Below are 26,401 nucleotides of genomic sequence, written 5' to 3' on the forward strand. Positions count from 1 at the left end.
GGGGCCGGCTGCGGCCGGGTTTGACAGCGGTCGAAGGGAGCTCGGCCTCGGGTCTGACTGAGGGCCGGCCCCGCCAGCCCTGCTGCTCCGGCGCGCTTGCAGGCCAGGCGCTATGGTTGGGCCCCCGTGTTGGATGCGGTAGTTGAAGCTCTTCCTGAACGATTTGAAAAGTTACTAAACTCTGGTGGAGGGGTGCGTGGGGACCGCAAAACTGTGAGCTTGGCTGCTGATCTAAAGTATGCCTTTTTGGCTCTTCTTGGTTACCTTCTGAGAGAACTGAAAAGGTAGTTTACCTGTGTGACTTCCAAAATGTTCTCAGTTGTGTCCCGTCAAAGTAACTTCCATTTTTTGTTGGCTAAATGTTTCTGGCTTTTCAGTATTTTAGCCGTTTGTTTAGAGTTGTGGGCCTTTTTATTTTATGGATGGTTTTCAGAATAACTTTATCCAGCTGTTGATACTGCTCAGCACTAGAGGCCAGTGGAGTTGGGAAAAAAAACATATGGAAAAAAAAAAACCAGGGTAGACCAAGAAAGCTGTTATGTTTGGGTTTACTATCAAAAGTCACTAAGACAGTCCTTATATCGTGGTGTTCTGGGGACTGAGGTTAAAGAGATGGACTTAAAGCATTACCTTTTATGTCTGCTTCTGGCTTACCGTATTTACAGTGTTACTGGTAGGGTTGGAAGTTTTGGGGGGATTGGATGTGCTGAAGTCTTTTGTTTCCATATTTTTTTAATCCAGGGTGTTTTCTACCCCAGCATAGAAGAGCTATATGCCTTTGTCGGTACAGATGTTGGCTGAGAAGATTGTTGCTTTTTTTTTAAGGCTTTGATATAGGTCTTGGAAATCACCCGCTGTGGTTAATGTTGGTATGGTAAGGTGTTAATACTGCCTGGCTTGGGCAACTGAATTAGGACTTTGTGAGTAACTGACAGAGCCTTCAAAGGGCAGTTCAGAATGGACTAAGGTTTTGAATTGTCCTCTGATGGCTCCCTTGATGAGTAGGGAGCCCTAGGCAACTTCACTAATTCAGGCGAACTACAGAATTCCCTGAAGTTACATGGAGTGAACAGTCCACTGTGTATTCAGGAATTCCTAGAAAATCTAAGACTTGTTTACAAAGTGCTAGTTTTAAAAATAAATAAATCTTATTTCTTGTGAAATAAATGCTGGTAGTAACCTAATAATTATCTTCAGATACTCAGTGTCCTTCCAAGATTCATAAAGGAGTTTGGTTTTTTGGGGTTTTTTTTTTGTTTGTTTTTTGTTGGTCCTGTAAATGCAACAAGGATGCTAGATTTTTACAGCAATGAGAAACTATCAGCATGGTTATTTTTCCCTCTCTGTTAAGACATGTTGATTTGTGCTGGGATTGAACAAAGATGTGTTAAAGTTGAAAATTAATTTATGCTTATTGACAGATAGGAACTTGTGCTCCTGCTTATTTATTGGGTTTTTTATAGTACTACCACCACCACCCCGCCCCCCCAAAAAAAGCCTTTAGAACAAATTACACACACACACACTTACTCATTCTGCTTTTTCTTACTGCCCATCATAAAGGGGTAACACCACTACTGCTAAATTTCATTTCTTTTGTTTTACACTTCTTGCCAAAGGATCCCCAGGGTCAAAAGAATGCTAATTGTATTGAGTTGGTATGCAGCTGGCCTGAAATGGTTCAACGTTCTTTATGCCTTTTCTCCTTTTCTGTCCACATTTTCCCAGTCACCCACAGATTTACGAATATGATACTGACCTTCATATTTTGTCAAATTAAAAAGTAGTTTTAAATGAAGTTTATTCTCGGCCATTGCTGCATGCAACGGGGTCTAGGGATTACATGATATTGAACATTCTGCTAATGTAATAATACAGTATGGACTGGAAAAGAATTGCAGCATGTGTTTTCGTTTTCATCTTGTAGGAAAGACTATTTGTAAGTATCACTTTCGAGGATATTTCATTCAGGAGATTGGGTATTCTGTAAACAAACCTATAGAGATCACACAACGTGTTCTGCCTTTGGAAAGTCAGGTGAAGTGGTGTGATAATGCGAGTTGATCAGTTTTATGGGAGGGGACAAATGTGCTGGGGAAGGGTGCTAAAACTAAGTGTTTTCAGTTTAATATAGTTTATTTCAGTGAGAATTTATAGCACTTTCGTTTTTTCTCTTTCAGATTACAGCAAAAGCAGCTGTCATTTTTGTTACACTTCAGTATAATGTTACCATTCCTGCCACAGGTATGTGTCTTGCAGGAGGTTAGTTATGAGACAGTGTATTCAGACGTTATTAGTATGCCATACTTTCTAGATTGAGGGTGAGTGAATTTCTCAATTTGAATAGATAATAAGCAATTTTCAAGGACGTCACTTTATTTTTAGTAAAACTCCATTTTAATTAATTATGTTAGGGACAGTGTTTCTGTTCTGCTGGATTCATCATCAGTGCTAAAAGACCATCTGACTGGTAGCTAAGTTCACAATTCTTACTCTGGTTTTGCAAGTGACAATCTTTACTAGTCAAAGCGGGGTGGTAGTTCAACGTAATTTTATAGTCCCCTTTCAGTGCATTTGGGTAAGCTTCGTAAGTGCACTTAAGTTTTCATTTTTATAGTACACCTTTCCAGAATCAAATTTAGTTTGTGATGTGATGGAGAAGATGACTGTAAACAATCTAGTGACCTAGCTCATGATGGCAGTTTAATTTGACTTCTATTTGTTCAGCTGACTACAAACGACTTCTGTCTGAAAGGTTTTACTTTGAGAAACAAACTTACTAGCCACTAAACTGTATTGGTGCCTAACAGTTAATTCTGTTTGTCTTTTAGAAGAACAATCTTCAGAAACAATCTCTCTCTATCACTATGGCATCAAAGACTTGGCTACGATTTTCTTTTACATGCTTGTAGCAATAATCATACATGCTATAATTCAGGAGTACGTACTGGATGTAAGTACAAGATATTAATTCCTTTCATCAAGATAATTGTCAGGTTTTAATTAGACTTTAAGACTATTAACTTAAAAGTAAACTTTTGCATTAAAGCTTTTAACTGTTAAAACATACATTGAAACTTCTAGATGTTCTAATGCAGTTAACAGATAAATGTTAAGTACTACAGCATAGAAATAACAACGGACTTTCATTTCAGAAAATTAACAGGAAAATGCACTTTTCAAAAACAAAGCATAGCAAGTTCAATGAGTCTGGGCAACTTAGTGCATTCTACCTTTTCTCCTGTGTTTGGGGAACAAGCATTCTTGTGTGTGTAAGTATGATTTCTCTTCTGTTTGTATTAGGAGATTTCAAAAACTTCACTTATGATGATGATAAATAAGTTTTCGGTTTATTTTTCTGTTTTTAGCTGTTTTTAATACTAAAGCGGGGACAAGTTTAGGGGTTCTGTGTAGGTCGTAGTCATCACTGAGTATAAAGTCCAATAGTGTTACTGTTGCTCAGTCTGAGTTAATTTGATTTACTGTCAACTGAATAAGGTAAAACTTTAACTCTAGTATGGTACTTCATTCTCTGTAGTTTTTGTGTTGGCTTATTAGTGTAAAATAAATGTTAAAAAAGTGTCATACATAGCATTCTGGCAGCCTAGGGAATGGGTGTGTGGACAGATTGTTGCAGGCTCAGGTGAGTGTGTGCTTTCAGATGACGTGCTCTTTGCTAGTGGCTGTATGTGTATGAGCTTAGTTTCAAAAAAGGGGAAGAGTATGGATTTCTTTTTTCCTTAACATAATGGCTCCTGAGAAAACTTCATTTAGTTAAGCTCAAAGCTTGTCAGCAGTTTACAAGGGAAGACTTATGCTTGTAGTGAGGCTGAAATAACCTCCATCTCATAAGGACACTATCTTGAATGAATGCTTGGTTTGTTTGGTTACTTTTTATTTTTCTAAGCCAATACAGCTATCTTTTGTTTTCTGGGGTTTTTTTGTAAAAGGAAGTATATTGATCTGCAGCTTTTACTTGTGTGTGTCGATGTGTGCATGTTTGTATACATACATGTATGTATTTATGTATATGTGTGCATGTTCATTCATTATTTCTGACTAGGAAGTAGCATCTTTGAAGGCTTACTGGTTTTTTTGTTTTGTTTGTTTGGGTTTTTTTAGGAGAACTATATATCGGATCCAACCTCTCTGTGGAGGGACTATCCGCACACTCTGATTCCGTAAGGCCTCTTCCTTAGAGGATTGTTGGGGAGAGGAGGGAGTGTTTTAAACTTAGGGTGTGTCACATACAATCTGTGTAGAATAAGTAGTCTGTAAAACTACATTAGTCACTAATGTATTTTTGCTCCTATTTATGGAGGAACTTGATTCTCTGTCAATTTGTAGCATACAGAGTTCTCTTTCTGTAGGCTATTATTTAAAGAACTAAGTTTTTGCAAGCTTGCTTTATCTTAATGATTTTGTTTTTTAAAGAATCTGAGTTGGCTGGCTTGAAGGATCTATATTTTTCTTTCTTTAGAGATAGTAATTAAATGTGTTCACTAGGAAGTTTCTGAAATGTTTTAAGTTCATTAATAAAAAGTAATATTCTTCAAGTCTTGCTGTATTGTACAGGTTTCAAATGAAGTTTTTCTACATCTTACAGTTGGCATACTGGTTTCATGCTATTCCAGAATTGTACTTCCAGAAAACTAAAAAGGTAAGTTCAAAATGTAAATCAAAAGAACTCTAAACAAAGTGACTTGAACAGTGGAATAGTTAATTTCTTTTGGACTTCCAGAGTAATGTGTTACCCTAGATTTCCTACCCTGTTCTTATTTGTGTCACCCATTTTTCCTAATGGAATTTTGGGTGCTCTAATGTCCATGTGAGAAGGTAGGCTTTTTCTTTTCAGTTAAATGCTGTATTTCTAACTGCAGTAAAATTGCTGTATATCTGTTGTGTAAATAAAAATTACTAGTGTTTCTCATCTACTGAAAGAATTTTCCCTTGAGAAATGAACGTGAGATTTTCTTTTCAAACTTTTTTGTTTGTTTGTTTCTTGTAATTAGTAGTCTGAATAGTCTCATTGAAATCTAGAATTGCTTCATGAATCATGATGCAGGTGTGGAATATAAGCAGTGAATAATTTGATGAATCCAAGGAATATTAAACTCTGGGATTTGATTTAAATACCACTGTCCTCAGCAGAAGTTCTGGTTAGTTGTATAGTGAGATTTTTCAATGCTCAATTGTTAACAGCATCCTTTTCCCCCTAAGAGCTTTCTCTGGTGTTCTCAAAATGCTCGGTTTACTGTAGATTTTTTTGTAGCACACTTTTTGCCTTCCTGGACCAATTTTTAAGTAGTCTCTTTGCATGTTTTTGCTCAGGCTCATTTTGCATATGCAGTTTCTTTTTTTAAACTCTCATGTTTTAAACTCTTCAACGTGGTTTCACCAACGGCAAATTATGCTTAACCAATTTAGTGGCCTTCTACGGTGGAGTGACTGCATCAGTGGATGAGGGAAGAGATACTCATGTCACCTACCTGAACTTCTGTTAAGGCTTTTGATATGGTCCCCCACAGCATTCTTACCTCTAAATTGGAGAGAGAGGGATTTGATGGATGGACTGTTAGGTGGATAAGGAGCTGTCTGGATGGCTGCTTCCAAAGAGTTACAGTCAGTGGCTCAGTGTCCAAGTGGAAACCAGTAACAAGTGGTGTTCTTCAAGGGTCTGTACTGGGACCAATGCTATTTAGTATCTTCAGTGACATAGACAGTGGGATTGAGTGCACCTTCAGCGAGTTTGCAGATGACACCAAGCTGAGTGGCACGGTTGATTTGCTTGAGGGAAGGGATGCGATCCAGAGGGACCTTGACAGGCTTAAGGAGTGGGCTCGTGTGAACCTCGTGAAGTTCTACGAGGCCAAGTCCAAGGTCCTGCACCTGGGTCATGGGAATCCCCAACATCAATACAGGCTGAGGGATGAAGGGGTTGAGAGCAGCCCTGCTGAGAAGGACTTGGGGGTACTGGTGGATGAAAAGCTGGACATGAGCCAGCAATGTGCGCTCGCAGGCCAGAAAGCCAGTTGTATCCTGGGCCGCATCAAAAGAAGCGTGGCCAGCAGGTCGAGGGAGGGGATTCTGCCCCTCTGCTCTGGTGAGACCCCACCTGAAGTACTGCGTCCAGACCTGGGGTCCCCAGCACAAGAAAGGCATGGACCTGTTAGAGCAGGTCCAGAGGAGTGCCCCAAAAATGATCAGAGGGCTGGAACACCTTTCCTATGAAGAAGGCTGAGAGAGTTGGGGTTGTTCAGCCTGAAGAGAAGGCTCTGGGAAGACCTTATTGTGGCCTCTCAATATTTGAACAGGGCTTACAAGAAAGATGGAGAAAGACTTTTTACCAGGGCCTGTAGTGACAGGATAAGAGCAATGATTTTAATCTGGAAGAGGGTAGATTTAGATTAGATAGGAAGAAATTCTTTATGATGAGGGTGGTGAGACACTGGAACAGGTTGCTCAGAGAAGTTGTGGATGCCCCCTCCCTGGAGGTGTTCAAGGTCAGATTGGATGGGGCTTTAAGCAGCCTGATCTAGTAAAAGATGTCGCTGCTCATGGCAGGAGGGGTTGGACTAGGTGATCTGTAAAGGTCCCTTCCAACCCAAACCATTATGTGATTCTGTTGTTGCTCTGTGATTAGACTGCGTCTCTGCTGCCAGAGTTCTGCTTTATTCAAGAAAATGAAACATACATGATAGTAACCATAGGTCTTTCTTCAAGAGCCTAGAAGAGGCTTGGGAAAATAGCCATGAGATGCTTTGTTTTCATGCTGATCAGACACAGTATAAACACTGATGTTTTCCAGGTACACTGCAGCTGATGTTCCCATATTGCGCTAGTGATACCTCTTGAATTTGACTTCGTATCCAAGTGTGGAGTTTTTTTAACATAACTTCAAGAAAGCTGTCACAAGTGGCAGAAGTGCTGTATATTGAATAGTAGTGTTTTACTAGGTCACTGCTTGGAATTTTGGCCTCTGTCTTTTACATTAAGTTTTAAGAGTGATAGTTCATTTGTTTTAGCAAGTTCATAGTTGATATTTCTTTCACCACAGTTTAACCTCTGCCATCTTGGCTTCTCTGCCTTATTCCTTCTCTGGAAGGAACTGGCTTCTTTTACTCACATCTAGTTGTCTGTACTGCTGTCGTAGACAAGAAAAGTTCTTAACTCGGCTTTCTGTATAGTAGTGTATACCTCCATCTGCATTATTCCAGTAGGCCTTCAGTCTCTGACAGTTTGTCTAAGCAGGCAGCATGGGCTATTTAAATGTTACATCAGTTCTGAAGATAAAGTGCAAAAGGCTCATCCTGGTAGTACTTTGAGAAACTGAGCATTTGTACTGCCTACTCGCTAATTTGTCTGAAAGAACTCGTTTTTTTGTTTCTTTCAGATCGTTTAGAGTAGGTCTTTATCTATCTGTTTTCTTGCTCTTTGTGTATGTGTGTGGTGGTTGCTGTTGTCACAAGTGTTTGATTCTGTGCTTTTGTTGGCTGTGATGTGGAGTATTGCATAACATAGCATAGACCTTACAAGATTAAATTTTTAGGCCTTTTTATAATTACATGTGTACAAGACAAAGTTGGAGCTCCTTCCTTGAAGTTTAGGGAATCTTTCCAAAAAGTAGGAATTTCTTAAGCACAACTGAATGTACTCTGCATGCCACTTCAAGACAGATTTTTATTGTGATCTAGCATACTTCAGTGATTCTTCTGTTCACAGATGGCACCTTCTGCTTTCCATGTGCTGTGTCTATACTTGAATTCATGTCTCTTCCTCTTTATTATTTCGTCTCCATGAACTGTTCAATTGAATGGGGCTGGCTAACTTGAAGTGTGACCATGTGGCGTAGCATGACTAGTTAATAACGTTATTCTCTGTATTTGCCAGCAACAGCGTGCCAGAATCTTGGATGATCTTGAATTTTTAAAATAGATGTCAACACTTGGAAACCTTTTCATTTTGGTTCATAGACTGTTACTTCATTTCTGTAGCAACCTGACAGAATCTGATGGGCAGCAAACACGCGGAACTGTAGGAAGTTATCTGATGATACAATAATACATAAGAAATAAGCATTGTAATAGCTAGTACAAATTCACAGTAGTCATATCAAATAAAAAAAGGCCCTTTTAAAAAGCATCTTTTTGATGTTTGATGTGTTTTCTCACAATAGCATATGTCTTAACTTACTGCTTACTTATCAATAACATTCAGTATCTTATGTGTGGAATTAAATGATCCAGGCTGAGTAATTCAGTGCCAGAACAGGCCACGTTAAGGTAGCTGATAAACCAAGAAGAATTTCTGAGAGTAGGGGATAGTTTGTAATAATATATAACATTGGACAATAATGTATAACGTTGTGTATAATGCATAATTACTTTTTTCTTTCTAATAGGAAGATATCTTTCGCCAGATTGTCTACATTGGACTTTATCTCTTTCATATCGCTGGAGCCTATCTCCTGAAGTAAGTCAATTGTAAGCTTTTGCTGGCTTCATTGGCTGTCTTAAACATCTAACAAAATGTCTGAATGTTTGTTTTATTTGTTTTGATAGTCTGACACATCTTGGACTTGTTCTTCTGGTATTGCATTACTTTGTTGAATTTCTTTTCCACATATCCCGTCTTTTCTACTTCAGTGATGAAAGATACCAGAAAGGGTAAGTAGTCTTTATCTTTTAAATTAATGTAATTTCTGTCTCAAAGCCTTGTACATTTAACTAACCAGAAACCAAAATTACAAGGAAGTTCAAACAGTGTTTCCTTAGAGGCCACAGTTCTCCAGACTAGCTGTAGTATTTATCTCCCTAAAACAACTATTTTCTTACCTTACTCGCCCATTTAAGTAAATGTTAGTAGCCTTACACTATGTACTAATACCAAAAAAAAAAAAGTAGAGAAAGGAACAACATAGGTTGCTAATACAGCCAGTTCTATAGGAACTAATGACATCCTTGTGTTCTAATAGTAATGGAAAGCACTGTCCATTGAGTTGAAATTAGTTTTCAGAACATACTTGTGGTTTGTAGAAAAAGATTGAGAGGCAGGGCTTTTCTTGCTTTTTGTCTTCTGTGAGTACTAGAAATACAAGACTAGGATAGGTGCAAAATAATTAATTTAGGTACAGCCAGTTCTATAGGAACTAATGACATCCTTGTGTTCTAATAGTAATGGAAAGCACTGTCCATTGAGTTGAAATTAGTTTTCAGAACATACTTGTGGTTTGTAGAAAAAGATTGAGAGGCAGGGCTTTTCTTGCTTTTTGTCTTCTGTGAGTACTAGAAATACAAGACTAGGATAGGTGCAAAATAATTAATTTAGGTAAGTTCTTAAATTTCAAATTAATTGACGTGGTGAAGAGTAAACATTTGCATTGTTAGTACTTGTGAACAGAAAATTCATTTAGTGTTTATGATGTTTTTCTTTGTAGATTTTCACTGTGGGCAGTTCTTTTTGTTTTGGGAAGGCTTCTCACCTTGATTCTCTCAGTCCTCACTTTTGGCTTTGGATTGGCAAGAGCAGAAGATCAGCAGCTGAATTTCAGTACTGGAAACTTTAATATCCTGGCTGTTAGGTATAGTAAACTTGGAACGGTTTTTAAGCACGAGCTGTAAACCTGTGTTAAATACACAATATAAACGGTATGGTATTAATGCTAGTAATTCTGAATGGTCAGGTGTTTTCATGCAACCAATAGGATCAATAGGAATAGCTTCTGTAACAAACCTGTAAGGCACAGTGAAATTATTTGAAGAATTTACAGTCTACAGCTGAGAAATCTGTAACTCATTTTTGTCAGAAAAAAACAGAATTAAAAGGAGTATCCAATTACAGAGATTACTTTCAAATGTTTTAGAGTTAGTGAATTGAATTCTAGATATAATTGCAGCGCGTTTATCTATAGAGGTCAAGGCATTATGCCCAGAGTATCTTTGGTCCTGGTTGAAGACTTTTTATGAATTAAATCCAGAAAAGGAAGTTAGTAAAACATTGCCAGTGTCAGCATTACCCTGCAGAACTGATACTCAGAACTGCAAGACTCTCTTAAACCATTTTCAGCTGTTACTACCTGATACCTTGAGAGTAATACTGAGAAAGGAGAAGGCAGGAAAGAAATCTAGTGCTTCCCAGTTTTGATGGAGGGGCAAAGACTTTACTCTGACTGTATATCTAGTTTTGTTCAGCTGTGCTAAGCCCTGTCACCCCGTATGAGCTAACTCTTGCATGGCTTATAAAATGGGTGTTACTAGGAGGAGGGAGGGAAACTCACACAAAAAAAACCCACCAAACCTTGAACTTTTACAAATTCATGTTATCTGGAAGGAATCCTCTAATATGTTTGAGGAAACTGAGTAAAAAGGCAGTTTATGACATACGAAAAAATACCTGAGGTGGTGTTGTACTTTCCTTTTCTATTTGAATAATGAGATAAACTTACTGGTAAACCTTTACCTTTGTTTTGTTTCTAGAATCAGTGTGCTGGCCTCCATCTGCATGGCTCAAGCATTTATGATGTGGAAGTTCATTAATTTCCAGCTTCGGAGGTGGAGAGAGCATTCTTCTTCTCAGCCTCAGTCAGTGAAAAAGAAGTTTGTAACACCTAAAGGAAAGACCTCCAGAAAAGAAAGAGGTTTGTATTTTCAGTTTTCTTGTTGCCTTGACTTCTCAAAAACAACTTTAGATAATGGAGAACCTTTTTTTAATATTATTGCTAAAGAAACATTTTATGTTTCTCTTGCAAGTGAGATGGCTCAGTTACAAAAACAGTATTGGTGAATATTGTTGTGGGTTGCTTTTTTGTTTGGGGTTTTTCTATTAAAATTCACTATATATTAATTGTTTGATTTTTCTCTTCTAATTGACTGAATGAAGGAATTGCCATTTCTTTAGTTAATGCAACATGAGATTTTTATTATGTCTAATTTTACTACTTGAGCAAAATATGTCCTGCTTATGTTTTGTTCCCTTACAGAAAGGGAACAGACACATTTTTAGATCTGTTCACATAATCAATTACTTCCAAATCTTTCTTGCAATTAATTTCAAGCTTATTTTTCATTGCCACTAAACTCCGAGGTTTTAGGGCAAGGAGATGGTTTGATGATCCAGTAAATAAGCTTATATTGGACTGTTTTTACTAAAAATATAATTTTGATACTTCTTTTAAGGGGAGGTAATAACTACTTACTACTCTAAACCTGTGTAGAAGCATTTGGAAATGAACTGATGACTCCAGGTTTGACTTCTTGATTATGTCACACTCTTTTTATGGAAAGGGCATGAAAGATGACCTGAATGCTTTTTCCTTCAAGGAAAACTATGTGCTCCGTTGGAAAAAAAAAAAAAAAAAAATCCCCACACTTCAGTATTTCTGTTGTACCAACAGTAAAATTTCTGTGTATTTAATTGCTAGCTTGAATAACTTCTGCACTTTTTTGAAACTGCTTGAGTCATTTCAAAAGCTTATTTCAGCATGATCCTTTGCTACCCATCATGTATTGCCAACCTGTTCCACTTTCTGATCTATTGAATGTGATGTATGTGAGGACCATTTGAACTGAGAACTGACATTTGTGGTCAGAGATCAATTCAGTGATTTTTTTTTTTTCCAGGTTTCTTTTTTATTAAAATCATGTGCTTTAGAGTATTTCTGTACTCCCTCTTGATGATTTGTAATTATCACAACTTGGCTTTTGTGTGTTGTTGGAGTTTTCTGTTTTCATCAGAAAATCCAGTTGGACTTTTTTGAGTGAAGGTCGTTTCCTATGTAGGTGTCCTACTTAATCAGACCTTCACGTTCATTGTGTCTTACTATGTTTTTTATGGAATTAATTTAAATCTTCTATGACAAGTATTTTTAAAGCATAAACTTAAACGGCATTTTAATCAGAGTCAAAAATGTAGTTTGAGAGATTTAAAAAAGCTACTATTTCATTCATGTAATTTGGTGAATTTGCTGGTTTTCACCCAACTTCAGTGGAGACTTGCAAGTGGTAAACAAATAGTGAAAAAGGCAGTTAATTGGACTTGTGGTTTAATTACAAAATAATTGAGCTATGCCTCTCTTAAAGACTGGGGAATTTTACAGCTTATTTTAAATGGAAAGAAAAGAACTTTAAAATCCAAAAGGTTAGTGTTGCTTCAGATTCTTCTGTTTTGAAGATTCCTGTAATGTTACCTGTTCAGAACACTCACACAGGATGCAGCAAGACACTGTTTTGGAAAGAGTAATATATGCAATTAAACTGTTTAAAACAGTCTATTTTTTTTCTTTTCTTCTCTTTTTTTTTTTTTGTGGTTGGATGGATTTTTGGGAGCCAGGGCACAATAAAATGCGTTACTTTTAGACTATGCCAAAAGCAAGAAATGACAGTAGGAAAATCCTCCTGGTGATGTGGGTGGGTACCCAGGCACATGCTGATTCTTGTTCTTTGTTTTACTTTCACTCGTTTTGACTTAACTGTTTAAGAAAATATGGTTTCAATTAGCTGGCTTGGGTCTAGCTCATTGTTTGTAAGCTTCTTGATTTCAGAATAACACAAACTTTTTGAAAAGTATCCAAAGACCACCTTACGTAGGCTTAAAACAGTGTGTCATTTACAACCAAATATGTTGGATAGACTTTGACTATTCCTGTGTCACTAATTGGGCCTGTGTCTGGTCTCATTCTCATGTATGTTTATGATTATTTTTTTTAAGTTGCTTGTTTGCATAAATGGGAGCATTTGGGTGGGGGAGAGAGGGAGTTCAACAGTTGTTTTTGCGGATTGGCCACACTCTGTGGTGATCTGCAACACATCTGCAGATGGAAAACATTAATTTAACCAGTTATTTGTATTAAAAAAAAAAACTGCAACGGTTGCTTGAAGTCAGAATGATACTGTAAGTCAGAGCACCGATGTTAAGCAGCAAGTATTATAGCTGGCTATGCACTCTGCTCTTCAGATCTGTTTTACAAATATGGTTACTGTCAGGCAACATCTCTGCTTCCTTGGGTTGGGGTGACACTGAATAAAGGGGATACTTCTAATTCACAATGGTATCATGTTGCTCCATTTTACTCTAAGTTGTGGGCATTATAAATCCATAGATTGTGGGTCACTGTTCTAGGGCAAACTTTTGCTATTAAATAGTCACTGCGGTACTTACACAGATTAAAACTCTTGAGACCTTTAAGTTGGCCCAGAAGTGGGATAGAAGTAGAGAGTTGCAGCTGGTAACACGTTCTTGCTTTGTATTCTCAGATAGGTGCCTGGTCTTGTGCTTGAACTCCTTCCATGTACACATACTCATCTCAAATCTAACTAGTGTTTTACTTCTGTCCATCTTATCTACGTAAATTTCTTCATCAGAACATAAATGAATTCTGTATGTTAAAGTATATACTTAAAATTGTGTGTGTGTGTGTATAAAGATTTCCTATATATATATGAAAAGCTTGTAAAGGTAAGCAAAGGAGTGTAATTTTAGCAAGAATTAAAATATGAAATAGGTGGGACAAACAATAAAGACCTATACCGGGGAACTGTGTGTATACTGTGTGTCTCCAAAATTTCACAGGACAGTCTCATCTACAAGTTGAGTATTTTAATTTTTAAGAGAATATCATCTAAAATATTATAGCTGGTCTTGATTTTCAGTCTAGATGTATATAGTGCACACATTTCAGTGGCTATGTCAGGAAACCGGACTTTATCGTAGTAAACTTTAAATTTTGCACTTTGTAAAAGCTTCATTAATACTGTTGCATTATGAATGATGAGGAGGAGGTTTAACAAAGAAGATACATTAGAAAAGAAGTTAAAAGACTGAATAGGACCTACAAAAATGTAATAAAATGTTTTCTTCTTTTTTCTAGAAAATGGAATAAATGGAACAGTGACCTCAAATGGAGCAGACTCGCCTCGTAGCAGGAAGGATAAATCCTCGTAAAACTGGGTTTTATTAAGTTAATTGACTAATGTCCCCAAAGAATCTGCTTTCTACATGGATGGCCCTTCAGCACTAGAGATGTTACGGATTAAAGAAAATACAATTCATGGTTTTTGATTATTGCTGTTGTTTTGAGAAACTTTTTTTAAAAGCCATTTTGACTAAGGAAAAAAGTTTATCTGTCTTCAAATACTTGGGTGGGTGGGATACAACACTTTTTAAATACCATTGACACTTTTTTAAACATTTATTGTGATGAAACAACTTCACTTAATGAGGATCACTGTCGCAATGTATTATTTCCTCCAGTTTTTGTAATCTTGGTGATATATACTGTTCTACCAACTTCACTTTTTCCAAGTTCTTCAAGAAATATTGCAAAATTGAAGTAAAAACTTAGTATGCATTTTCAGATACTCTGGCTTTTCAGTTAATTACCTTGAGTCAAATATACAGTCCAAATTGGGATTCCAAGACCACATCAATAAACCTCTTTATTTTGTAGTTACTAGCTACACTATGTCTGCTCTAAGAATTGCCCCATGTCATTAAAACAAAACTGAACTAATTGGAAATGTTGCAGAGTCTTATTGTTTGTTGGTTAGAAATCTCTTACGAGGAACAAAAAACCTTTTTGAGATATAGCTTTAGCACTTGAAAAATAGAAGGGAGCGTGTATGGTCGTAGAAAGAGTTGATTTGAGTAGCACTGTGTTAACTCCTGTCTGTGCTTTTAAAGTGTAGGTATCTTGGAGAATTAGTGTGCGTTGGACCTTCTTTGAAAACTTGTCTGTCTGATTTTAGAGGGTGGAGGTTCTTACAATGTGGTGTTGTGTTTTGTTTTAGGAGGCATTTAATGCTCCATGAAGAGGGAATTTATTAGATAAATGGATCAAGTTATGAGAAACATTCCCTTATTCTAACTGCTTTGCTTTGTTTCACCTCTGTTAGGAAATAGGTTGATTTCTCCTACATATATTTTTATGAAAAAATATTTAAAAGCTACAACTTCTTAAAACTGATTTATTGTGCCCTTTGCTATAACTGGAAAAATCTTAATTTAAGAATTTTTCCATTCTCTGTCTTTCATAATTGTATTAAATGTGAAGCTTTGTCCAGTTAATTTTCCAGCTTAATATGCAGTTAATGTTTCCTCTGTACCCTTTTGTAATGGGTATAATGCAACCCATTTCACTTGATAATGAGTTGGAGATTTAATTCAGTCTTAAGAAGAAGTTGCTAAATTAGTCTTTCAAGTTAACCCAAGTATTGGACTGCTTATTGATTGAGAGGAGTAATTATGAGCAATCAAGCTGATAAATAAAATAGTTCTAATTAAAAACTGTTGTTATAGTTGAGTTTATACCCAACAAAATAATAAATCTGCATTCTGTATCTTCTACAGTTCAGTTGCTTACTGTACAGAATAAACGTTTCTAGTACAAAATCTTCACTGCAAGTAACTATCCGTTCTTCAATTGTTTAGTGCTATTTAGAGTTATTGCAGTATAATTTACTATATGTTTCGGCTAATTTCAGTCACAGTTCCCGAGTACTCGCTTCACAGCTCCTGAAGTGGACTTGACAGACCTGGACTTGCTTAGCTTGAGAGCTCTGGGGCAGCATGCCCTGTAATATGCCCGGTCTGCTTCAGTGGAAGTAGCTATACCATGTCTTGATTTGAAGAACTAAAACTCAAGTGGTGAAACTGTGGATCTATCTGATCTGACCGTGAAACTGGAAAATTGGAACTCAGAAATCTTGAGGGAATTGCATACATTAAATACTCGCTGCACAAAATCACGTTTCATGTCTGATGTTTCTAAAAAGACCTTCATAGATTCTGTGTGCCTTCCTCTCAAGTTGTACCTTAAGCCAAAGAGGGCAAAGTTTTAAAGTTTCTGGTCTGGTACTTTGACTCTAAATGAGTTTGCTTGTGATATCTGGTTGTACTGCGGCTGTCAAAATCACGAAGGGTGGAGGAACAAATTATGAAGGGAGCGTTTAAGGTACTTACTGAGGTCTTTAAGACTTACTGGAGTCTGAGGGTTGTAATAGTTGTTTCCCTAAGGCAAACTGTTTCTTGTAAACCTCATTCTTTGGCACAGTAGTCTTGAAATTTAAACTTCAGGTTCACTTCCAAAAACTTCAAAAAGAGTATGTTCTTGCCTGTTAATACTGACATTGCTTTTGGCCTCCTTTGGGCCTTACGGATGTTCTTGGCCTTTGGACTTGTAAAAAATCACTTTTGTTTCCACAATGGCTTAATCTTCATCCTTGCCTTATAGGAGTTGTTGCTTTCTGCCAAAAATAGAGAATAATTTCAGTTGTTCTAGAATTTGGATAGTGTTGAAAGTCAGTATCTTTTTTTTGTCTCATGTCATAACTAAAAATACGTATTTATCATTTGGAATGAGGCAAAAGCAGTAATTTTTAACTTTTACCTTGGGGTGGAAACCTCCGTGAATTTAGAAGATTTTGAGACTTCCGTTTCCCGTTTGATATTACTTGGTTTGGCACAAGATCATTGTTTGCCTGGATAACTTTTTTGAATTGCTTAAAACTGATTTTCAAACGTTACTGCATTTTGGCGTTTTGTTTGTAATCTGGGATTCAGTAAGCTGGAAGATGAGTTGTCTAATCATGTTTTCTTAATTATGGAATCAGGAAAATTGGAAATGGAAATGACTGAAGAGCTCATTATGATATTCCTATGCCTAATAAAATAATTTTTGCTTAGGCTGCAGTAATTTATCCTGGTCAGTTACCAGGTCCCACAAAGAGAAGGCTTTGTCCGTGTGGAGGGATTTGAATTGAGTAATTCATACAGACTGTGGATAGGGTTTGGTGGGTTTGGGTTTTTTCTTAAACCCCCTCCTCCCTGCCCCATCTTGTCAGAACTTTTCAAGACTCACAACAGATGATTTCAAGCCTCCCCCCCCCCCCCAATGTATGTTTGGTTTATGAGCCAGAATCTACTATCAAAACCAGTATTTTATGAAGTAAATTATATGTAACTTCAAAGTACAAACAAGGAATGCAAAGCAGCGGAAATTAATTTTCACAGTTTTTGTTTTTATCTCTGGACACTTTCCTCTTGACTAGTTGCAAAGATTGATTTCTCCTGTGAGAGTTATTCATGAATGCGGCTCTTTGGAAATACTGCTTTTTGAGTCATCCCGTGCCCAGTCAAGGGATTTGCCGTGCAGAGAAAATGCATAGGCTATTTCTACTGACGTTAGAATATGCTGAAAGTAAATTGTGTGTTGGGATAATGCATTTAGAAAATCAGTAGTTATTGGTAAGCATTTGATATTTTTCCTAAATGCTTTTTTCTTTGAAAATTTTAGTTGTGTTTATGGAGTTACATCACCCAGAATTGTAATAAGCAGTGGAGTACTTTGGTACAAGTAATCGGACTTCTGTAAAAAGGGTTGATACACATCTGCAGTCCTTTTGCTCTTAGCAGATTTCTGACTAACTGCATCTGAGGTGATTTTGTCGGGGGCAAAACTTGATATTAAAGGGAAGGGAGCATTTCCATGGTCACGCTAAGCTGAAAGTAGTGTAGGTTGCTGCCCAAATTGGGGTTCTGTCCCTTGCCTTGTCTAGCACAGGCCTTTCTGGTTGCATGGTGAGCTAGAGCAGGGAGCTGGTGCGGCTGAAAACTAGCTTGTTTGCTTCGTTGTTTTTTCCGCTGGATTAGTTGCCTGATAGTAATCCTGGGGGTACACGAGTATTTATGTATAAGCAAGAAGAAAAGATGCAGGGAAAAGGTGAATCGAGCTCTAAGGCAGCTACCCCTTTCAACTGCGCATTTGGTTGAAAATTACAGTAGGTTACAGTGTGAGTTGGGAGATCTCATCGAAGGGCTTCCCGTCATCAATACCAGAAGGGAGCTGGTCTCTCTGGTAGCTCCTACATGCCAAGCTGTTTAAGTGTTAATGGATTTTTGTCAGATATTGTGGGGGAAGGGGAAATACTCAATGTGCTTTACTGTGCTGAGATAGCCTTTATCTGTCACAGTTTCGGGGTTTCCAAGCAGTGCAAGATGATACTGGTGGTGTAGAAATAGGAATTCTGAAAAAGTAGTTTCTCTCGGATCAAAAAACCACGATTACTTTCCTTAACAGCCAGGAAACTACAGCTGCTTTGCTTTTTCGGTGTGGGATTTTTTTTTTTTCCCCGCATGTACCCTTTATGTCTTGAAGTAGGTCTTCCAAAGAGCTTTGCAAGAATTGCACTGTATGCCTGTCTAGGTACGTGGAGGGGAGGGTTGTTTGGTTTCTCTTACGTTGTTTTCCTGTTTTCAAGAAGTTCACCAGCTGATTCCTAGGTCATACTTGGGTTTGGTTCCATTTGTGACTCAGCCCTTTGGGCCTGCGTTGTAGAAGATGGAGACTGGCAGCTTCAATAGGCTCCCTATGCAGTGCTGGTCATTGCTGTCCTAATTGTTCTCTGTGGAAAATGTCAGTATTGAAGGGACTTGAACACTAAGTAGAGGGAGACAGTCGTGATACTTGCAACGTTTACAGGCCAACGAGAGCCCGCGTACAGAGATACTGCATTCCAGGGGGCTGTGGTTTGGTGCCTGGAGGCTGTAGTAATAGTCATCTTGTTATGCAAATACTTGGGTTACTTCCTGCACAGGGTGCAAGAATGTCCTGCAAAATTAAGGCTTGGGGAGAATTTAGGAGATCCTTTAAAAAGAACAGGACTCTTCAAAGGACTGACGTCAGTTATCATCTGTTCGTATTGTAATTTCTCACATTGTTAGTTGTGGATTATCTTTAGCACTGGATTAGCCCATGCTTGGTTTTAGGGTGGTTTGTTTTGTTTTTTTTTTTATACTGTGGGTTGTTGCGGTGGATGTCTGGTGGGCATCCCCTCTTCTCACTGCTCCCTGAACTACTCAGTTCAGGATCCGATAAGCCTAGTTCTGTACACAGTAAGGAATTTGGCGTGCTCTTCAGACCTGAAATAGAAGCAGTGCCGGAGTGTTTCTGGATCAGACGTGTAAGAAATAAGCACGTGGGTACGTCAGGTGTCATCAGAACCCACTTAACAGGAACTGAAACTCTTCAGGATGAGTCATGATACAACGTCATCTACATCATATACAACAATGATATATTGCAATGTAGTGTTTGGATATAGCTCGCATCCAGATAGCAAGTGCCTTTGTGGGTGAAATGGAACTGCTATGAGCATCTACAACTGTCAGTTCCCCTTCTGTGAACAATGAGTGAGGAGTGCTGGGCTGCAGCTGCAGTAGGCTTCTTTCTGCCTTTTAGAGAAGTTCTTTTAATGTTGACAAGACAAAAGGCAACAACTCTTCTTTCAGGTTTAAAAAAAAAAACAACATACTGCCTAGGTTTGAATCCAATACACTTGCTCTCAATCTCTTTCTATGTGTCCTGTCACTTTTATTTTAGGTTTCCGCAAATACTTTATTGTTATCCAGCTCAAGGGTGGCAAATCTGTGATGTGAGTGCCAGAAATGACAACTCCTTTTTCTTCTTTTTGTGTTTGAAACTTTTTGCAGAATGAGAGCAGCTGAAGTGTAGCTTTATAATTTGATAGCTTTTCAGTATTCATTCTCTGTCCTTATTTATTGTGGTTAACATTGAAGGTCAGGCATTGTCATGCAGCACAACACAGTTGTTACTACTTCATTCCACACACACGAGTGTTAGGCAATTTGATACACTGAAGTGAAAAAATATATTAGTAAGTCTTGACTGGTTTAGCAGAAATTGGTATTCCTGGATGGTTTTGGTTTTCATATTGCAGTTCGCTATTATTGCCTTTCTCATTTAGGAAACCGGGCACTTAAGATCTCTGAATCTCTAGGCTGTAGTTTTGCTGTATACAACTCGACAAATTATGGTCTAGAACTTGAGCTTTGTGTCTCCTTATATAGGTTATAAATGTTGAAGAATGTATCTTGCATTGTAATGAACAGATAAAAATTCAGCCCATGGTTATAAGAATACTGTAACGGGGTAGGAATTTCAACTCTTGAACTCCAGACTAGAAGCCAAGCCAAAACTATCGAGTGTTCTCACGCAGGTGATTCCTCCTCTTTGTTCCTTGATTAATCATTATCTTTGTTTTGTTTATTTAGACTGTAAGTTCTTTGTGGCAAGGGTTGTCTTCTGTGTGTGTGTGTGCGCGCGCGCGTGTGTACCCGGGATAATAAGGCCTGGAGCCCCAGTCTGTGGAAGCTGTAATAAGCAATCACCTTGTTATTGTTTTCCTGGATATCATAATAAAGAGTATCGAATTAAAACTGTGCTTGAATAGTCTGTTACAAAAATGGAGGAATATAAATTGCATCTGGCCTTGCTTACAGTCTAGCAGCGTCAGCAGCAGAGAGATACTGGTCAAAGACAAATACAGTGTTTTGTTTGGGGATATTCACTTGACCCAATGAACACAGAGCCAGGAAATCATCTTAGGCTGAAGAGAAATGGCTTGTAACTCGGGCCACAGCTGGAGCTTGCACAAAATTACCAGGAATTCAAGACTGAGTTCCTCACCTTTTGTTAACTTGAGAAACAGCATTGGTCCTCCCTGTCGGGAAGGGGGGGGCTTGTTTGGTGCCATGCTTGTGCAGTGTTTTGTATCCTTTGAGTAGTGCTTTCAAGCTTGAGAGGGTAACCACGAACTTGGAGAATACCGAAAACTGCACTGGGCAGTGTCTGCTGTGGCCTGGGAGCTTACTGTTCAAGCGTCTCCACACTCTTCAGCTAAGCAACTTTTAAAGCCTTCATAGACTTCAGCTTCACTGATACGGAAGAGTAAAATTTCATCCGATCTGAAATTGAACCTATACACTGATCCATTGGTGATCTAGGCAAGATGGTAGGGGACTGAGGACTGTTACCCGAGTTAGGGACAGTTAGACTGTTTTTAGGAAACTTTCGCTGTGAATGTTACCTTCCCATGGGTTTGACTTGCTACGTGGTGGAGGGGTTGACTACAGACGCCAGGATCTCTGTCTTCAGTTCACCTCAAGATACATCAGACTGTTGGTTTTTAAGAACTATTGAACTACTTAATCATTCTTAAAATGTGCATTTGTAACTTGAAAATCCTCAATTGAAAGAAAATGTTAAGTGAAAATTAGTATTCCATGAAGACGCATCTGGTTCTTGGCGTCGTTGTTAGACAGCGTAGCTTAAACTGTAGCTTAAAAAGAAATTGTGTTAGAAAATCAATGGAAAACACATAATTTTAAGAACTAGAGCTACCTTACCAATGGGTATACCTGTCAGGCGACTAACTCAACCATGGCTGGTGAGGACGGGCAGATACTGATATGTAAATGGCATCTAGGACGATGGCAGCAAGTCCTGCCTTAACTTTCCCTTGCTGCACCTCTCAAAATCATCATCTCGCCCTGCTGCCACTTTCGGAATGACCTAGCAGATACTGATGGGAAGTGGAGCAGCTGCAGTCTCATGAGCCAAATCATGTGATGAGTTTGGGATGTGGGGAAAAACAGCCACTAGAGGCCAGCGCAGTCTTTGTCAGCTGTGTTTGAGTTTCGGTGTCTGGTAGCCAGCAAAAATACATCCAGAGGCCCGTGTTTTTGCTGCACTTTCAGCAAAAATTACTTGTTTCCTTTTAAGGAGCATCTCTGTTGTAACTCAGAAAACAGAGCATTGAATTAAATTAGGCACAACTCCTTGTAGTTTTGGATCTTGGTGGCGACATAGTAATAAAACCCATGTTACATTCTGCAGGGCTTGGAAGATGTCCGTATTTGGCCAGAAGCTACTTCCTCGCTTCTAGTTGAGAGAGCAGGATGTAGACCTCCAGTACTAAAGCTTTATCTTAACCCAAAAGTGCGACATCTTAGATTAAAACCATAAAGCCCACGTTACATTCTGCAGGGCTTGGAAGAAGATGTCCGTATTTGGCCAGAAGCTACTTCCTCGCTTCTAGTTGAGAGAGCAGGATGTAGACCTCCAGTACTAAAGCTTTATCTTAACCCAAAAGTGCGACATCTTAGATTAAAACCAGTGTTAAGAATGCAAAGTAAGCCTCAGATTACATCTGGCTGTGTTCAGTTTTGTAGGCAAGTACGCGGTGCTGTGGCAGATGCTGGTTTCTTTGCTTAATCCTTGGCGGGGGGGGGAGTACAGAAAACCTGCTCTCTCTATTTCCACCAATTTTTGATGCTTTCAAAACAAAGTTCTTGTTAGAGGAGCTTATAAAATGGTTTCCTGCACTGAAAATAAATTTCAGCTTTTATCTGCCAATAGGAGACCCTTATGTTGTGGGAACGTTGCTTATGGACATCTCCCTTTAGATGCTGCAGGAGCTGTATGAAAACTTTGCCTGCAGCAGTTAAAGCAACTTCTCAGAAAATAGAAATTAAAATTTGCAGCTTATAGATTTTGTCTTCAATAATAAGGAAATGTTATTTAATAATATCCTTTAGCATATGCTCCCTTTTATATAGAAGAAAGAATTTCGGGGTGGCACTGGAAAACAGTGTGTGATACACTAATTTTTGTTGTTGTATTTGGGGTAATTTTACCCTAGTCTGCCCAGAAAAAAAACATTGTGCGCTGGCTTTAGCTGTTCTGGGCCCCGGCAGGGTTGCTTTCGATGCCGGAAAGCATTGCAGTGTGGGGTAATCTAGCTCTGGAAGAATAATAATAAATATGGCTCTCCTTCAGGAATGTCTTGGGACTTTGGTGGAGTCTGGGCAAAATTTTCCTGAACATCTGGATTTGGGTAGTCCTGGTAAGAGATGGCAAACTAGCTGAATCACGTTATGAGCTGTGAATGTGCTTTGATTTGTAATTCATTAAATTGCCAGCGACAGGTTGAGTGTCTGACTGGCCTGATCATCAGCTCAGTATTGCTACGCTGACCTGCGACAGACGTTGTGCAAAAAGTCAATTTGTGTGGCTCCAGATCTATGGAAGTGCATTTGAAAACGGGTTGCAAGACTTGCAGTGCTTTACACTGAGAAGGTACGATGTTGAGCACTCTCCTCTTGCTCTGGCTGTCACTTTTGAGTTGAATGGCTGCACTGAGACCTGCAGGAATACAGCGGGAGCCAGGAGCTGTGGTTGTGCTGGAAGCAGTTGATTCCCTCAGGACTTGAATACGTACCCCCATTTCCCCACCGCTAAGCCTGCCCTGCTTCGAGAACTTAGGAGATTTGAAACTGAAACCTTTTAATTTATAGCGATAAATGCAGCTCAGCAGCATGGGGGATATTAGGAGCCTCTAACTGAATAGAGGATAGAGTGTGCCCCACCCTGGAGAGAATGATGTAAATCATTCTAATTCTTGGCACTGGTATTTAAATTTTGTTCATAGCATGCCATAAAAAAAACTTTCAGACATTGTAAACTGTCTGTGCTGTCAAGAAAACTCTCAGAAGCTTTCTAGAGGAAAATTTTTTAGAAGGTGGAGGAAACGTTGGTGTAGTTTCTAGATGCGGCATGAATGGCGCCATAGTTCTCTTGACCCTCTCTGCTCCGGCTCTCTCACTCTCCCCTCTTCCCCTTCGCTGCCCCACAAGTCAGTGAAGCCACGAGAACGAGCTGCAGTGAAGGCTGAGAGAAACTATGGTTAACCCTGGAGGTTCCTCTTACAGGGGAGCCCGGCAGACTTCTTGTCTCCACAGCTGTAAGGCTCCTTTGCAAAGAGCTGCTGTCCCGGACAAACCCAGAAGACCACGTGCTCCAGTGTCTTGCCTTTATGGCCCTTTAGGGAAGGGACACGAGACTGAGAGAAGTGTCATCCTGTTTCATCCACCCAGTTTCTGGCAGTCATCAGCTTAGGGACTTACGAAGCATTTGGTTGCATCAAAACTGTTGTTGCTTTTTTTTTTTTTTTTTTTTTTTTTTTTTTTTTTTTTTTTTTTTTTTTTTTTTTTTTTTTTTTTTTTTTTTTTTTTTTTTTTTTTTTTTTTTTTTTTTATAGCCACCTTTTTTTATAGCCACCAATGGAAGTATTCTACATGCATTTGTATAATCCCTCTTGAACCCATTTAAATACTTGGCATCCACAACACTCAATAAGTTACACAATTTAACTATGCCTTGTTTGGAAAAAGTATTTCTTTTGGCTTGTGCTTTAAACCTGATGATTTCCTTGTGTGAGTCTCAAGTAGTGAATAATCACTCCCTCTTCATCTCTCTCATACTACACATGATTTTATAGACCTCTCTGTTTCAAGCCTGAGGGTTCCCAGCCTGTTTAGTGTTTTCTTGTGCAGAAACTGTTCTGTACATCTAATTATCTGTGCATCTTTTATGTACCTTTCCTAGTTCACCTAAATGCTTCATTTTGGGGCTTATATGTTATTTTAAGTTTATTAGGAAGTAGCTCCTAACAGTTCATTCACTTCTAGGTCTGATTTTTTTTTTTAATCTTAAACCCCATTTTTCTGATACGTGTTTCACATCATCTTAGCTGGTTTTGCTGCATGCGTTTACGTGTTAGTTGAGTTGCATAACTATATTCCTAGAAGAGTGAGATACTGAAATATTTATTTTAGGACATTGATCAGTGATACAATAGTTCCTCACAAGGAAAATAAACAGTAACTTGCCAACACGGAAGCGAAAGGCTTTATCTTGAACGCAGCCCGGTCTTCCTTGGCCGTGCTCACTCTCTAGTGGCCTGTTGGTTTTGTTTGTAGCGTAGTGCCCGTGCAGTGGTGGTTCTCTGTTGTTGTTCTTGCTGATGCTATTAAAATATTTTTCAAATGATTCAGGAAAATGCTTTTCAACAGTAGCATTTGTATGCAAGCGTATGGGCTAAACTGGCCATAATACCTTAGTTCTGCAATATTTCAATAGCAAACACTGGACGTGTCAAAGGTCTGGGATCATGAGGTCTTGAAAAAAGGCAGCGTAACAAATTAACCCCTTTTGGCAGGAGTGCTGCTGGTCTGCCCGTGTTGCTGGGAATACCTTGGACTTCTTTCACTGGAGATCAGCTAGTTCTTAAAGGGTCATAACTAATCACAAGACATAATTTTTAGAAACAAAAATCTTCAAGATAGAGCTACCTTATTAGCTGTTATGCCAGCTTGTTCTGTCCTTTTCCCATTTTTTTAGTTACTCATCTTTGTTTGTGGTAATTTCATAAAATGCAAAGTTGTTCTCTTCCAGTGAGGAACTATCTTTTGGAGTTCAGAGCATCATGGTTTGACCACCCCAACATCAGCCTGCTAATACTTCCAAGGGCGGACTTAGATCTGATACCAAACTGAGTTGCTGCATAGTACGGTTAAGGCGTTAACTTGAAAACCATGACAAGTTCTGTTTCTGAATCTATCTCAGTCTTTTTGTGAACCTTGAACTAGTCATTTTAAACTGTCTACCTGTTTCTCTTTAAATAGTGAATCATATTTAGCTCACATAGATACTAGGACACTGACTTAAGGATCTGTGACCTAGAAATATATTTTATCGGCTGTGCCTCGCAGTTGCTGCTTTAAAGAAAAATGGAAACGCGTTGGGTGCTGCATAGCCTGGTGATTCAGCTTCATGGGGAAGGTTGTCAAAAATCACCAATAACTTCAAAAGCAGATTTTCCTACTCAAGACACACTGTGATGAAAACAAGATGCTGTTCTGTAGCACTTTGGATTTTCCATGCAAAGAACTCAGAGTTCTTTGACCTGGATATCTGAATGACACCGTGAGTTAAAATAGCATGTCTGCTCTAGAATAGCTAACGGCCCCAGGACTTGCATCTAAATGTGATAAAAGATGATCCATGTATCAGACAAGGTGAACTGGAGAAGCAGCATGTTCTCATCTTACAGCAGAAGAACCTGAGCTGATGGGCCAAAGGCTTCTGTGGTACCATGGGGAACCGAGCCTGAATTACAGTTCAACCACTGGATGCGTGCATTGGAAATGTTGCCTTAGGTGCATTGTTAAAATTCATCGGAAGCCAGAAGATATGTTGGTATTTATATTCGTTTTTTAAAAAAAATGAACTAAAAAGAAGAATCGAAGAAGGCGTGGGGTTTGGGAGGCCTTCTGATAACCCAGCCCTGGAGACTGTGGAGTGCCAACGTTTAGATGAGCTTGCAAGTGCCTACAACGAAAAGAAGAACTTTGTTCTGGAAGTCACATGCCTACGAGGGACCTGCTGACTTCAACACTCAGGCTCTGAGGTACATTATAGCCATTTATAGTGCTCCAGAAGTGTCCCCAGAGGACTGAAAACTTTTTCAGGGTTTTTTCCCCCCGCCCTGGCACACGGTTCCTTTTCCATGCCTGCAGCTATGAGCGGCGTTTTTATCTGGGCCTGTAATTTGGTGTGGTTTGAATTTGGTGTGGTTTGGGACTTCCAAACTCTACAGTGCCCGTACGGTTTTTGGCAGCAGCAGAGTTGGTAAGCGGCTGAACCTTTTGGTCTCCGTTCAGACTGCAAATGAACACTTCATCTAACACCTCCATACCTGTGTTCCCT

General features: G+C 38.8%; 1 protein-coding gene across 1 annotated transcript in view; it reads left to right on the forward strand.

Moving 5' to 3' along the window:
* TRAM1 (translocation associated membrane protein 1) overlaps positions 1-15,384 on the forward strand; it is a 17,212-nt gene extending 1,828 nt beyond the window's left edge. The window contains 11 exon segments of the mRNA XM_019471841.1: positions 2,069-2,146; positions 2,149-2,244; positions 2,832-2,953; positions 3,156-3,272; positions 4,123-4,181; positions 4,576-4,660; positions 8,402-8,472; positions 8,562-8,666; positions 9,437-9,580; positions 10,476-10,636; positions 13,865-15,384. Coding sequence (XP_019327386.1) covers positions 2,069-2,146; positions 2,149-2,244; positions 2,832-2,953; positions 3,156-3,272; positions 4,123-4,181; positions 4,576-4,660; positions 8,402-8,472; positions 8,562-8,666; positions 9,437-9,580; positions 10,476-10,636; positions 13,865-13,938 — 1,112 coding nt within the window. The 3' untranslated portion in view covers positions 13,939-15,384.
* Positions 15,385-26,401: the final 11,017 nt, after the last annotated feature.

Source organism: Aptenodytes forsteri, unplaced genomic scaffold, assembly GCF_000699145.1.
Source record: "Aptenodytes forsteri isolate BGI_AS27 unplaced genomic scaffold, ASM69914v1 Scaffold18, whole genome shotgun sequence".
NCBI classification, from domain to species: Eukaryota; Metazoa; Chordata; class Aves; order Sphenisciformes; family Spheniscidae; genus Aptenodytes; species Aptenodytes forsteri.